Source organism: Rousettus aegyptiacus, unplaced genomic scaffold (assembly GCF_014176215.1).
Source record: "Rousettus aegyptiacus isolate mRouAeg1 unplaced genomic scaffold, mRouAeg1.p scaffold_m13_p_3, whole genome shotgun sequence".
Taxonomy (NCBI): domain Eukaryota; kingdom Metazoa; phylum Chordata; class Mammalia; order Chiroptera; family Pteropodidae; genus Rousettus; species Rousettus aegyptiacus.
The window spans coordinates 66,280,498-66,296,566 of record NW_023416306.1 but is presented as its reverse complement, the minus strand read 5'-3'; the positions used below and the strand labels follow the sequence as shown (position 1 = coordinate 66,296,566).

General features: G+C 40.5%; 1 protein-coding gene across 1 annotated transcript in view; it reads right to left on the bottom strand.

The window, feature by feature from the left end:
• Positions 1-2,110: 2,110 nt before the first annotated feature.
• TEK (TEK receptor tyrosine kinase) overlaps positions 2,111-16,069 on the bottom strand; it is a 96,533-nt gene continuing 82,574 nt past the window's right edge. Inside the window, exons 15-23 of the mRNA XM_016156267.2 lie at positions 15,058-15,268; positions 12,475-12,585; positions 10,207-10,397; positions 9,551-9,664; positions 7,738-7,808; positions 6,669-6,709; positions 5,655-5,751; positions 4,001-4,100; positions 2,111-3,138 (exon numbers count right to left, since the gene is read on the bottom strand). Coding sequence (XP_016011753.2) covers positions 3,064-3,138; positions 4,001-4,100; positions 5,655-5,751; positions 6,669-6,709; positions 7,738-7,808; positions 9,551-9,664; positions 10,207-10,397; positions 12,475-12,585; positions 15,058-15,268 — 1,011 coding nt within the window. The 3' untranslated portion in view covers positions 2,111-3,063. The remainder of the gene's footprint in view (positions 3,139-4,000; positions 4,101-5,654; positions 5,752-6,668; positions 6,710-7,737; positions 7,809-9,550; positions 9,665-10,206; positions 10,398-12,474; positions 12,586-15,057; positions 15,269-16,069) is intronic.

Genomic DNA, 16,069 nt, shown 5'->3' with positions numbered 1-16,069 from the left:
TGGTATGAGATTTCTTGACAGTTTCAAAGAAAGTGGAAGAGGAAAAGTGACATTGAGGTTTATTTATTACATTTTAAAGGTTAAATTGCCACAGTGATTTCCAAAGTTGTGACTGGGCGGTGTGGGGAGAAATTACGTTGGTTTCAATTTTTGACTTACCTTCATAGGTAGTGTGCAAGTCATAATGGAAGGTTTATTAAAGTTGAAGTAATAGGTCAGTGACATTCACAATGGTGGTTTCTCAGGTTACCTACATTTTTTCTCTCTAAATATCTAAAACCATCATACTTCTTGGAGTTACAGTTTTGTTAGGTAGAGATGTTTTTTAAAGTTTTCTTTAAATCTCCTTACAGGATGTGTGGAAGTAAATGTAAAATTTTCAATGCTCCCTGTTAACATAAAGATTTTGGCCATTTGGCTATTGAGGATGTGTCTTTGTTCTAACTGGTGTGCTGTTACTTGATTTTAATTGATATCAACAACTCACTGATTTTTTTCTTTTAAAGGAAATATCCTGTGGATCCTTTTTTTAACTTTTTTAAATAATTTTTTGTTTTTATTTTTTAGGCGAGTTAACCCTTGGTTGACCTTACAGGTTAAAAGGACCATGTCAACTTGCAGTCTCTTATTTTTTTTATTTTTTACACCTGCAGTACCTGGTCTTCTTAAGTGATCTCCAGGCCTGACCCTGCTTAGCTTCAGAGATCAGATGAGATTGGGCTTGTTCAGGGGGCATGGATCTTTTAAACACAGTAAGTTCTAATCTATATTCCCAATTCCTGAATTGTCTAATCTCAATTGCTCTTTGATAATGTGGAAGCTACATGACTTTATTCAATTTGACAGTTTACCTTTGAATATAAGTCCATGAATCTTCAATGTGAATGTAGCTAACATGCGACAAAATGTCAGAGGTTTCTTTGACAATGGTATAATCAAGAGTGTGGCTCTTTCAGAAGTAAATTAGTTACCTTCTGACAGTTGATTGTGATGAGCATACCTCACCTCAGTAAGCATACCTCAGGTTTTCTGCCTGGGTATTTTGAATTTACAAGTAAATCTTAAATATACGTAGACATCTCTTTTGTCAGGTACTTGATGTGAGATAAATGTATAATGATGTACACTATTTAAAATAATTAAAAATTATAAGTAAAGTCAAACTATAATTGGAAAAAAATGTATTGGGCATCCCAAAACCATATACAAAATTATCCGTATGTATGAGATCATCTTTGTTCTTATTCGGTTCCAGGTACATGCAAACCAAGAGTTATCACTCTATATCACTTGGGTAAAACGTAGAAGGAACTATTATACAGTTGAGTTCCTGAGCACAGGTATGAACTGTGTAGGTCCACTTACATGTGGATTTATTTCAACAAATACTATAAATTTATTTTTGATTTTCTTAATTTTCTTTTCTCTAGCTTGCTCTGTTGTAAAAATATGGTATATAATATATATGTTGTTATGCATTCATCGGCTTTATGTTACCAGTAAGACTTTAAATTGACAGTAGGCTATTCATTTTTTGAGGAGTCAAAAATTATATGTGGATTTTCAACTGCATGGGATCGGTACCCCTAACCTCCCCCTGAGTTATTCAAAGGTCAGCTGTATTTAGACCTATTTTTAGTGGCTCTTCACTTAAGTTTCCACCTGATTAAATAATTGGTATACCAGTAGTCTTACTTTTCATTCTGTCTCCATTTGAATATGTTTTTGTGAATGAGGAGCCTTTGGGAAAAATTTAGTTTTCTGGCTATTTCTGAATACATAGGTTGACTAGATGGCAGGAATATAGAACTTTATGTGATATGTTGACTATTTAACATCATGCCGATTAAAAGGGAGTCCAGCCCTAAGCTCTGTTCTCATTGAAACACGATAGCACTCTGCAAGAAGATAGGCTAGATAGGTGGACACTTCCAGAAGGGATTCCCAACCTTGTGAGCTTGACATGCCATGTCAAGTGGAATATGGCCACCAACTCTACTACATGCCTATTACTGGCAAGCGAGAGGATGATACATTAAGGTGTTTTTCTCTAAAGTTCCACAAAAACATTTGGAAATGCCTGAGACACATTCCTGCACGAAAAAAGCGGGTAGGCAAGACATTTATTATTCACTTACTATATGATCTCAGTGTAACATGTGCCTACAGTATAAATAGTAAGCCTATAACTGATCAAAACAGCTTTTATGATGTACAATACATGTAGGGATGTTAATTTGGTATGATTAGTGTCACGTGTCTCCCAAATATAACTTCAGCCTTTCTGTTTTAATTTCTTAAAATACACAAATCAGTATTACCAGAAAAACTAAAACCAAATCCCATTAATTTTTTAAAATTTATTTATATATACCTAAAAAGATCTTAGGTGTCTAAAGAATGAGATTTAAGTCTTTTTAGATGTTAACATTCTGACTGACTAGTGGGTTCTGGAATACATGACAAAGTTTTCAAAAGAGCCATTGAAATTCAATGGCTTCTACAGATGAGGGAGAAAATTTAGAGATAGAAGAATCTGCTTTACATCACTTGGATTTTTCAGTCTCTTAAATGTTAACCTATGTCTTGTTAGAACTTATACATTTCCCCCCACTTTTCTTACCTGTGCTGTCAGGGTCAGTGTTAAGTTTGTTAACAATATTTTACTTCTCTACGGCAAAATATTTCATGACAATCAATATAAATGTAAATATCAAAAGAAAAATCTAGGACAGTAATGAATTATGCATTACAGTAATTATACTCTCACACCTTCCTTTAAAATCCACATATTTAGAAAAATATATTATTGCATATGAAACCACAAACAGGCATTCTGATTTCAGCACATTCTTACTCAACAGTATTTACAGTTCTATTAGAGTCAGAGTGTACTATAAATTCACACACAGGGGTTTTTGTGATGAAAGTTCCAGACATACGGCAATATATATACACTTCTCTATTCTATGTCACCTCTCTTGGCAGAGGCTCGCTTGTTTCCTTGGCATCAAGGGTGTCTCCTGCTGGAGGGGAAACAGTGTTAGATGATGATGGTCCATCCTAGGCCGCTTCTTCAGCAGAGCAGTCGATCCCTGCGTAGGTAAACTTCTCATAAAGCGTGGTATTCACGTAGGTCTAGAAGAACAAGAGTGATTCAGAGACACGGACTGCCTCAGTACCGCCTCTGCTGGGGGCAGTTATGGTAAATACACTGGTTTCCTTGGCTTACATCAATGTAAACACTAGGTACTTGGGGGATATTTTTCTGTCCTCAGTTCCTCTTTTGTATTTGACAACTTTCTTCCTGAAATGCATCCCTTGACTTCTGCCATTCAGATTTCATCCTCTCTCTTTGCTTGGTTTCTGAGCTTCTCTTTCTCACTGTCTCACTGGTCCCTCCTTAAAAGTTCCACTTCTCTTAGGCTCCTCCCTCTGTCCACTTCTCATCCTTACTTTTCCCTGTGCGATCGCACCCGTATCTCTGGTTTAATTAACGCTTGGGCTCTGATGACTTTCAAAATTTATTTTCCTAACCTAGATTAGTCTTTTGAACTGAAAACATTGACGTTCGGCCACCTAACTTCGAGGAGTTTTTATGGAACTCCTGGCCCTCCCCCCAGTAACCTGTAGGCCAGGCTCTGTTGTCTACCTGCTCTGTGCCCTTGGACAAGTCACTTTTGCCTCTGAGTCTGTTTCCTCATCTATAAAATTAAAGGGTCAGGCTACATGACTGATAAGATTTAATATTCCTCCTAGCTCAAATAGACTAATTCTAAATGTTGTTCTATTGTGTCTGACTACATCTTTATAGAAATCTTATTTCCTCCAAAATTGTAATTGTCTCAGAGTTGGGGACCACATCTTTTATGTCCCTGTAATACCTAAGGCTATGTCAAGGAGAACCTGACATAATTGAATTGTATCAGCTTTCTATTAACTACACGGGGCATATGAGAAATTCCAATTAAAATGCCCCTGCTTTGAATGGCGTACTCACCTTTCGTTCTTCTAACATCCTGTTTAAGGACACCAATATCTGGGCAAACGAGGGCCTCTCATAGGGCTTCTCCCGCCAGCATTGTCTCATTAGATCATACCTTTGAAAACAGAGTTAAAGGGTTAACTCTGTGCCTGTGCTATAGTCCAGGCATGGCCAAGCATAGGGTATGCAAAAAAGAGAAGAGAATATTACCATTCAACACATTAAGCAGAGCCAGCAGAAGACAAAGGTGCAGCACCTAGAAAGTGTCTGTGAGGCTTCCCACCTCGCTATCTGTCTGCTTTCTTCTCAGTGGACCCAGTGCCTGCCACAGGCACCATTCCTTCAGAACCTTGGCCTCAGCTATTCTGATCATCTGGGAGGAGCTGAGTCATGTTTCTAGGGCAGCATCTATCTCCCTTGGGATGCTGCATCCCTCAACATATTAGAGTTCTATTTTAAAAAATGACTTCACAGTCAAACAAATTTGCAAAACGCCACCTATTGCATTTCCCTTTTAGGGACTGGCGTACTCAAATCTGGGGACTTCCTGCCATTAAAAACAAACGAAATCCCTGTTTAATAAGTTTTGTCATACTTCCCAAACATAATTGACCTCAGAGCTCCTTTCCCCCTGTATCATTTATTTACATATTGCACGTTCCATGAACATAGTTTGGGAAGCACTGGTCTAAGGCAGTACTTTCTCAAATTTGCCTGGAAGCACTTGCATTATTAGAATGCAGGTTTCTGGGACCCACACACTAGACTACAGAACCAAAATGTCTGAGAGTGAGGCTCAAGATTTCACAAACTAAACAAATGCCTCGGGGGAAACTATGTGCGCAGAGGGCTGTTAACCACTGGCCTCAGGGGACAGATTCTAGAACAGTTTGTACTTTAACAGAAGTTTCATAATGACTGAAAAATCTCACTCCTCATGAAATGAATCTTAAAACGTGGGATTTTAGGAACTGTCCAGTGCTGATGGTTCAAGTATGTTCCATTTGCTCAGGTTGGAATAGTTTGTCTCTTGTCCCAGTAACATAAAGCACCCTCTTTTACTCTTGGCAATGGCTCAGAATAGACAATAAGTTATTTGCTCACCCTACAGCCTTTCCCTCTTCAAATCAGGCTAATTAGGCAGCTTGTAAGTTTGGGGAATTCTGGTATTACTGAAGTTTTACATTTTTCCCCTTAGAATAATTCCTACTCCTGGAAAATGATCTTAGTAGAATCAAAATTCTATGAAGAAAAATCTATCTTCCTTAATGTAACAGCTCTGAAATCATTATCCTTAAAATTAGCCTCAAGGCATTTATTTATTCATGAATAATTTCATCAATTTGTTTCAGATCTTTCCTGCATTTGTTGACCTTCCTCATTTCAACCTTTCAAAGAATCATCACCTTAAATTTCTCCCAATTTCACCATAAATATCTATGCCTAAAAAGCTCTTATTACTTACTCATGCATAACAGTCTTAGTTTAAAAAGCCTTCTTTTTTTCTAGCTATTTGCAATCTCTCTCTCTGTGTGTGTGTGTGTGTGTGTGTGTGTGTGTGTGTGTGTACATATAGGTATAGTGTCTGAATCAGCTAATTCCTTCATTAGTGTCAGTCTGTCCACGAAACATGCAGCAGGAGGGCTAAATAAGATGAGGGCTGACTTACACCTCGTCATCACAGTTTAGGGGCTTCTCCAGTCTGTAGCCCTGGGGCAGCTTTTCGTAGAGTTCTGCACATGTCATCCCGCAGTAGGGGGTGCCACCTGGAAGACAGAACTGGTATTACCCTAAGGCCCCTCTGGTGCTGGTGCAGAAGGCAAAGTCTTCTGCCCAGGGGCCAGAAAGCCAGGAGCCTGGGAGAAAGATGCATGTGTCAGGGGGTGCACTGAGCATGATCTTGCTTTTTGAGCGAACCCACTGTACATCAAAGCTGGACTACAAACCTGCACAGGATAAGCTACAGACTGCACTGCAGTGTGGCCGTTCCTTCAGTGGAAAGATCTACCATGGGGCTCCTGACTTACAGGGCTGTTTCTCTTCCCCAAGTCTGTCTACAAACGACACATCTGTCCCTAATTAGAAGTCGGTAGTTATACAATTCCTATTTTATCTATAATTTTAATTATCAAAGAAATATGTTTATTGTAGAAAACTTGAAAAGATAAAAAAAAATGAAAAAATGCAATAGCTTTTATTACCTTTCTGTGTAGTCCTTTCATATATTTACAAGTGTAATATTTATAAAACTAGGACCATGCTGAATGTACATTTTGGGGCATGCACATTTTCATAGGCTGTTAGCTTTCAAATTGTGGCTTATTGGTTGTGTAATATACCATTTTAAAGTTGTAGGAGTAAACTAGCAATAGCTCTATGACATCTTTGCACCATCAGAGACAGCTAACCTATATCAGATATCCAAGTTCATGTTCACCATAGTTGGTGGGTGTGTTGTTAGTATAGTGGTTGTTAGTATCGATTATGATATAAGCTGTAGGGCTTTCAAAAAGAGAAACATGGGAATAAAACACACTTATACATGGAAACTCATAAAGTTCTCTTTCCAAGTCACACCTGGTGCCACCACATACAAATGATACCCTTGGAATTAAACAGGGAGCACAGGAGGGGCCCGGGCCTTTTGCCCAGAGTTTCACCTGGGAGAGAAACGGATACTTACCTAAGCTAACAATCTCCCACAGTAACACTCCATAAGACCATCTGTGGAAGGGAAATAGGGAAACCAATAAACCGATGGAACAGTCAATTCTCTGCTCTCAAAACGAGGATAACTGGTCCTTTGTCAGGAAAGAAAATATTAAAAGTCCGCTCACTGGAATAGGTCCATGCACACAGCCTATATTAATCTCCTCTTAGGCCAATAGGAGGATTACATCAGGGAAACAGTTAGTTCTGCTAGAGCCCACCCCCCACCCCCACCCCCACCCCGCCCAACTTATTTTAGATAGAGAATGCAAGGTGGTACTGTGGGAAGCAGGTGAAATTCTAAGCCAGACAGATCTGAATCTCACCTCTGCCACCTAATACTCACGTGACCTGAAATAAGTTACCGAACCCCTGAGGCCTCTACGTATATTAGTCTGAAAGTGGAGATACCAATTTCTAGCTTTCTACTGCAAAGTTATGCAGAAATGACATGGGAGAAAATATAAAAGACACCTTGCCCACAGTGAGGATATAGTAATTGCCAGCCCCCTCATCCCTGGGCATAAGTGAAACCCCCTGGACAATTCTCCTGAAAATAGCAAGTGTAGGCAAGATGGCATAAGTCTCAATCTCTACCCTTCCTTCACCGCCAGCTTGAGACGCGCCACTGTCAGCTGCAAGCAGAGGTGTCCTCCCCTCTCTGGCCTTCCTGCCACCTCCGACCCTCAGCAGCCATTCTGGGCTGCCTTCTCTGATCCAGGTCCTGTGCACAGAGCTCAGTCTGGGAAGTGGGGCCACAGACAGGCTGGCATGCCCCTTGCTCCTCTAGAGATCAGGTATTCGCCACTTGCAGTCTCTCCTCGACAAGTAAAAGGAAACCTAAAGCCTATCACCAATGATTCACACTCTGAAAACTGTTAACTCTGTGGCTTCATTTATTCTATGAATTCATTTCCTAGGCTTATCGATTAGCTTTATTCCCCAGGGGACATAATATTCTTGCTTCCCTTTAAAACCTCTCTCTCTAAAAATACATCTTTTACTTGGGGGAAAAAACCCTCAACAATAAGAGGCTGACTCACACGTCACTGTTGGTTGTATATACGCTGTAATTTAGTGACTCGATTGCCATCCAACGCACTGGGAGCCTTCCCTGAAAAGAACAAAGGGAGACTCCACTTAGGCAGGTCAGAGCCTTTCACAAGGCTGGCAGCTTGCTCAAGGCTGCAGCTCACTTAGGTCCACAGGGAACCCTATGTGGGATTCAGCAGAGTCAGGAGCTCATGTTTTGTATGTGTTCCACCTTCAACTGTGTTTTCAAATTCAAAGACATGCAAATATTGTAAGCTCTTGTACCTTATGGGATCTCTACTGCAGTTTTATATATAGAAAATGTAGCCATGTGGTGTATGTGTGTGTGTATGTGTGTTCTTGGTAGTCAAATTGATGCAGAAGCCCCACCACAGAACAAATGAATCAGACTGTCTAAGAAGTAAGACTTAGCAACTATATTTTTTAAAAGCTTCTCAGATGATTCTGAAGTTCAAATCAGAGTTGAAAATCTCTGACTTAAACAATAGGCCAAAGAGGGTAGCCACTCTTCCCTCTGGTGGTGTATTTCTGAACTGCACCCTTTTTGCAAAGAGCTTGTCCCTCTCCAAACCTTTCTCCTTTCCTCCCCTTTCCCTCACCCTTTGCCTTTCCTCCCCAGACCCCATGCTGCCATGGAGCACTTTATCCCACCATTAGGAAGCAGAATTAAAACCTGACCAGGATTCTGCCCCTCTAAGAATTCCTTCTAATTTTTCCAAGATTTCAGAAATCCCTGCCCTTCATGAAATGCCAAGCAAATCAGTGTTTGCTTTGGGAATCTGAGGAGATCATCCAAATAAAATGCATAGCTTGTGGAGATAAACCATGTTTGTCCCTCAGCCCCTTCATCCAGGGTACCACATCTCTCAAATGCAGGAGCAAAGCACGGAAAAGGGTTCTATGAAAGAAATGGGTGACCCAGGAGGAGGGAGAAGAGCTGGAGTAGATGAGTGGGTGGTGGTGTCTTATTTCTTTAAGACAAGCTCAGCCCCTACCCAGAGAAATACCTGCTTTGAGTGGGGCAAATTCTGAAAAGCTTGCGGAAAAAGTATTGCCTGGAAATCAGACCTCAGGGAGGCACAGAAATAAGCCCCCAGGGCTGGTCTGTGCTGTCATCTCTAAGAGCTTAAGGGGCCCCACCTCAAACCCATATCAAAAAAGGGAGTGGAAAGATCCAAAATGGTTATATTCATTGTGATTTTAACTGCACAAATGTGTGTGCTTGTAGAAGACAATAAGTAAAAAATAAAAATAGAAAAATAAAGTGTCCAGGTAGTGAACTATGTATGGGTCATTTCCTTTTCAAAACATTCTCGAAAATTATTTCTGTGTCATCTTGTCAGTCACTAAAATAAGTATGTTGAAAAGAAAGGAAACTGGAATTTCAGGATAAATTCAGAAACCTGAGCTTTGTGGAGGCAATTTGGTAGCTACAAGGATAAAAAGAGCCTCTATATCATGTGAAAACTGGAGTCATCCCAGGATAGGGAGACCAGGTATTGTTCATCAGACCTAGAGGTTTCTGAGTGAGACTGCATACAGACCCAAGCCTTTGCACCACTAGGCTTGCATGTTCCATTACTTGGCCACATGTGACAGTGGATTTTTTGCTGGTGAATATGGACCCTCCAGTCATTTTAGGAATCGAAACGTAGTAAGGATGTTCGTTGGGCCTGAGCAGTATCTACTGAAATATGTGGTCAGATGCCTCAGTCACGGAAAAACAATGGTCTTCTAAGAGAAGCGACATCAGTAGAGCAAGGGGACTGGAAAGGATGTTATCAGTGTCTGTTTTCAACTTACCATCGTCTTTTTCACATAAACTTCTTGACCTCGGGACAATCCAAAATCTGCTATTTTGGCTACAAAGTTTTCACCAACTAAAATGTTCCTGGCAGCCAGATCTCTGTGGATAAACTGAAATTTGGAAAAAAATATCAAGTATTTTCAGCATGATATTTGCTCTTTCATTTCCTTTTGTTAGTACAATGCCTTAGGGGCAAAAACTTTGGGAAATGGAAAGAATAGTGTGAAAATGGATTTTAAAAAGTCACTGAATCCAGTTCCCTTAAAGTTCCTCTCTAAAATCCTCTTAGTGGGTTCTGCCAAATGACCCATATCTTGAGAGAAGCATTTCAGGGAAAAAACACAGGTTGTTAAATCTTCTGTTGCCATTTTAGTCCTCTACTACTGAGCATTCTTTGGAGCCAAATGAAGCTAAGGTCAGTTAAGGCACCTCACCAGACACATATGATGCTATTCACTAGATAAATATATATTGTCACATTTGGGCAGTAACATCTATAGAAATAGATGGACTATTAACAAAGAAATTAAAATTAGGGAGATTATAAAAGGAATTAAATAAGAGAGATGACTGAAAAAAGTACAGTGACCTCATCTGATTCTAGAGAGAATTTCTAAGGAAAGATGTCCAGAGCAAGGTCCTTACAACACACCTGTTTTTGGCTCAAGTAATCCATCCCCCGGGCCACATCTGCTGCAAAATGAAGCAGCTGTTGGGAAGATAGTGTGGAAGCGGTGCTGTTGGCAATGGCAAATGCCGGATCAGTCTCCAGCACTCGGCTTTTGCGTAGGAAGTCCAGCAGGTTTCCATGGGGGGCATACTCGATGGCCAGGTACAGGTAGCCTGTGGGGAAAGGGAGAAAAACCTCCTTACCAGGGACCTAAACAGCTTTGAAATTTCTGAGATGTGCTGTGGTCCTTGGTATTGTGTATAAAACGTTGTTTCATCTAAAAGTATCATCAGTAATGCTGGGGAAAGGAGGGAGATAAGTGTCATCCTGCAATACATAAAGGGTGCCATGCTTGAACCCAAGGTCCCCCCCTTTCTAACCCCCTCCCCTTTCTTACAAAATGTGGACTAACAAGAAGGGCTTCCTGAATGCTTTCACCTACTCACTAATAATCAAAGCATTTGCCTCCAGAGAATCTAAGACATCTAGTCCATGTCACCTTCTATTTTTTATTCAATACTAACTGAGAACTTAATATGAGCCAGGCATGTTATTCCAGTCAATCTGTAGCTTTTCTTGGGGTTATTTAAAAATAACAAATAAATAAAAACAAGAATAACAACAACGACAACAAAACCCTAACTAATTATCCATAGCGGCAAAACTCACAAGTCATAACTTTCTCCTGCCTTCTACTTCTCCCTGAAATCCACACTAAGTCACCAGACTGGTCAGCAGAGTCTAGTGTCAAAGATTGCATTTTACTTACAGAAACCAGAAAAATCAGACTTTTAGGGGGAAAAAAACCAATAGTTCCTAGAAGAAATTATGGTCCATTGTCTTATTTTTATTCCAAATGGGTTTTCTCTTTTTCTTCTTAATAAAAGAATATCTTCTTTGATAAAAACATTGTTCTTTAGAGCTAGAGAAAATCAGAGTGGTTTTACTGTCTTTCAAAGGTAGTTTTTTTTTTTTGTATACCACTTTTTAAAATTTAAAGTGTTGAATGATTTTGAACTTAAAAGATATTCTAATAAATTGAAATTCTGCCCCCAGAAAGTCTTCTAGTGCTGAATCCTGCTGTGCTAAAAGGAAAGATGTACCTCCATTCTGGTATGAATGTGCTTTCTCACTCCCTTATTGAATTGTAAATTTGAAGAACCAGTTATATGCTAATGTGATGATAGAGCACAAGTTTAAAAGATGTCTCTTTTTGTGTTGTTGGTTTTCTTTTTTTTTTAAGCTTTCATCCACTGCTGTCCCGTGTTATTGTTTTCAGGAAACTATTCCAAAATAAATGTTATTACTTCATTATTTAACCTAAGGACATGATCTGGCTTTCAGAATTACACCCTTATTGGATCACAGAATGATATATTGTATGAAGCACTAGTATTTTTAGTTTAATAAACTGAGGAAAAGGAAACAGTCTCTTTTCTATTGTTGGTTTTGTGCTGCAAAGTCAACAAGAGGTTGTCAGGTTTGTAAATAATTACTGTGTGGAGCTTTTTAGTGGGAGAAAACTTTTCCAGGAGAAGTTATGTTTAAGCATAGTTTCAGAACTACAAACCCACGTACTATGCAGAGATAAACCCGTAAAATTACTTGATAAATATTTGAATTAATAATAGAAGTTGAACATAAAGCATGTGAGACATAAGGTAATTGTAAAGTCCCAATGTAATTTGTATAGGAAATTGTACAATTTGGAAATAACAGAGTTCTATTAGATACAAGCTTGTTATTATTATTTTACCTAAGTATCATCAGTGTTTTCATGTTACAGTGATTGTTGGCATTCAGAATTTAATAGCCAGATCATCGGTTGTTTGGGTTTGGAGGGAAAGATGAGAGGCTAGAAGAAGATGCGCACTTCACTCTTCCTGGTGCCAAGGGCTCCCCCAGTCTACCTAGTAGTGGCAGCTGTGAAAACCTCTGGATTAGCGAGCACAGAGGCATGTGGTGGGCAGGGATACCTTTGGACAATAATGGCTGAACGACATCAGAGGGCAAATGATCCAGCCTTAAGACTTACCTCCAAAAAGATATCAAACTTCAGCACACCCTGTTAATGGAAGTAGACATTCGGATTGAAACTGCAACTTAAAAAAATAGGTATCGTTCTAAGACTATTATCTTTTCTAATTACAATATGGAATGTGCTTGTTTCAAAAACAAACAAACAAAAAACAAAAAAACAAAAAACAAAATAAAACCTCTGATAGGAAAGACAGGAAAAGAGCATCTTACCACGATGTTCACATGCTCCCAAGAGATTGATGATGTTTGGGTGGTGTCCAAGTTTACAAAGGACCTCCAATTCCCCTGCAAAGTCCCTATGGTCATCCTTGGAGGCATATTCTGGGAAGAAAGTCAAGAGTTATGATCCCTCTTTGTTATTCCTCTTCAGAAATAACTGTCCCTTCCTGCTCCCTGGGACCTTCAGGTGCCCTCAGTCACCATTAGGTCTGGAAAGCTGTAGAGAAATCAAGAAGATTACTCTGAGGAAGAAAACTGTCACTGTCAACATGGCTGATACTTCTGTGTCATTGGGTGCTGTCCTGTGCATAGTAGGATGTTTAGCAAATTCTCTAGCTTCTCCTCACTAGATACCAGTAAGCCAAACAAAAATGTTCCCACACGTTGCCAGATGCCTCCCAGGGGGGAAAAACCACCCCTGGTTGAGAACCCCATCTCTAAAATGTTCTCATTTGAGCCCTTGAATACTCAGGGCAATGACTTGATGCAGAGGGAGCTACTGCCACCTGTAGCCTCTTCCTCTTCCAGCTGGGCCTGCTGTTCAGAAACAGATATGCTAAGGAAGCGGACCAGATTCCATTGACACATCACCAACAATGCACACACTTGACTTTAGTCAATAATTTTAACTTGCTTGCTTTTTCACAAACCAGTCCTATGGTAAAAACTCTAATCTCAATGGCTTTTTTATAGAATTTGCTTGGTAGTCAGGAGACTGACTTGCATTTGTTTTTATCTGTTCTGTCTCTTTACCAGCACTTTAATCAGAGGGAGAATCACCAGGCACCAACCAGGCTGCTGGGAAGGCTCTTTGGTTGATGCACAAACTGGTCAGCCTTGAATCGGTGACAGTGTGCTGTTATCATTTTCTGCAAGATAACATTGGGGTGCTGGAGTCTGTGTGCGTGCCTGAATGTACTTGGAAGTGATGGGAATATTTCATATGGGCTAAGGGTGCCTGTAAGACTAACAGGCAATCCCAAGTCAGATGCCTTCTTCATACCATAGGAGCCTGAAGGTCAATGTCTTGGGAGCATTTTTAAAATGAAATTTTTTTTATAACGAGTTCTTCCCCTGACTTCAGGAACTGACCTCGTTTGAACACATCACTCTCCCTATAGAAATTTTCTGCCCTGGTGACCTTAAGCAGTTTTCCCACTTCACATGGGTGTGACTTAGCAGTCAGGCTTAGGTCAGATCCCCATAAAAACTAATTTTATGAGATTCTACGCCCTCTCTCCTCTCACTGTCCTTACTGCTCCCCCAAACTCCCTGTGGCTAAAGTAGCAAAACCAAAACAGGATTTCTGGCTACTAAGCAAGGTGTGTGTGTGTGTGTGTGTGTGTGAGAAAGAGAGAGAGAGAGAGAGAGAGAGAGAGAGAGAGAGAGAGAGAGAGACAGAGAGAGACAGAGACAGGGAGACAGAGAGAGAGACAGAGAGAGCGAGGGCGTGAGCGCACGTGTATGCATGTGCATGCACCCACTGAAATATTACTGTCTCTAAGCATAGTTAATACTTTGTTTATATTGCTTTGTTTTCTGAATGGTGTTTTCTAATGCACAAAGGAGCAATGATTGAATAAGATTTAGGGTGAATTCTCATCTGAGGCTCAGTACTGCAGGGAAACCCCATCCGTGACACTGATGTCCTTATTATGGACCAGTCCTACAATAAGTTAATTACGTCCCCAGCTCTCATGTACTGCTGTCCAGGCCTGACAATGGTGCAGCTTCACTGTCAAACTGCTGTTTCACACAAAAGAGAAGACGGTTAGTAAAGCCAGGGAGCTAGGCATTCTGCTTTCTCAGAAGACGTTCATTATCCAATCTTGTTACATGCGTAGGCACCAAGCAGTCAAGACCGGGAAAGACTTAGTTCTAGTGACCTTACATCAGTGGTTTTCAAACTTGTACAGAAGAATCATTGAGAAAGCATGTTAAGAACACAGATTCTCATGTGCCACACAACAAATTTGAATGTAGTAGAACAGGGGGGTGGGAGAAACCCAAGTGCATGCGTTTCTTACAATGTCTCCAGGAATTATGATGCAGATAATCCATGAAGACAGTGGTTTGCAAAGTGTGCTCTCTAATCCCTCAGCATCAGTATCGCTTGGGAACTAATTATAAATGCAGATTCTTAGGCCTTGAATCATAGTTACTCAATCAAACTGTGGAATGGGGCCCAAGAGTCTTTTGTTTTGTTTTGTTTTGTTTTCAAACAAGGCTTCCAGGTGATTCTGATGCACACTGAATTTTGAGGACCACTGCATTAAAAGAAACAATACTGATCCCCATAAGTTAGCAGTGTATGACAGAGAATCTGCATTCTCACATCCCAAGGAATCAACACAGTGGTGTTTAAATAGCTCGTGCCTTTATATTTACATCCTGATCCCTATCACAAGCTGACCTCAAAGGAAACATCACCTTCAGTTGCACATAGCAGCTGTATCTGATATCATGCCAATGTTTTGCTTAGAGAATGCAAGGCTGCAGAGGAAAGATTCAACAGGAAGTCAAGTTTTCTCCCCACCCTACTGAAATGCTGACTCGATCTGGCTGAGCACTGACCTTTCATCCTCTTAATGGCAGCGTCCATCCGTAATCCATCCTTCTTGATGCGTGCCTTTAGAACCTGGCCAAAATTACCCTCCCCAATCACATCTTGAAATTTGATGTCATTCCAGTCCAGCACTGGATAAATTGTAGGATCTGGGTTGTTTTTGGCCTTCCTGTTCAGGGCCAGGGTTCCTGAGTTGAACTGCACAGCTGGCTCTTCCCTCTGGAAAAATAATTTTTTCATGGTTTTATGTCAGGATTTTTCATAATTCTAAGGTACATAATACCTCCTGGTTTGTATCCAGACCAGATGAAAAAAAAAAAAAAAGAAACATGTCTAATTCTAGAATGGAGATGGAAATAGGTTTTATCTAACAAACTCAGTTCTGATGAACTGGTTGTCCAGTGAGCTCAGTGGGGAAGCACGCCATGATCGATTAATGACGTCTGCAGAGGGACGGGAAGTGGGGCTAACAGCATGTATGCCATGACATGGCACGCTCTCGAGTTAGTCACCCTAGAGTTTCCACTCTGCTGTGGGATGAACAAGTGTTCAGTTCTATTTGGAAAATAACTCAACAATTCTATCTGAGGAAGTCACAGGATGTGCCTCAGTGAGGGCTTTTCTAGCATCACCTTGATGTATTCTTGGCACTCACTCATGCTCTCCCACCCATCCTGAGGCTTAGAATCTCCATGCACACTCTGGAGCAGAGTCTGAACCCAGACTCTGCTGTTTAGAGCAAAGCTCAACACAGTGTCTCCATTCCTCCTGAGTTTAAGTGGCTGCTGATGGTATCGTGGCAAGCTCCTTCAGGGCTACCCACCCCTTTCTGGTCCTTCCTCTCCCGCAACAGCGTGAGTTGGGCCAGCTCTTGCATGGAGTCGGATAACAAATCTACACTTGACCTCCACTGGGAGGAATCTCGAGGGCTCATGTACACAAAGATGTACCTCATTTGGAATGTGCAATTGTACTCAGTGTTTATATACAGAATTAAGTTGGGTACAAACTAATTTTACA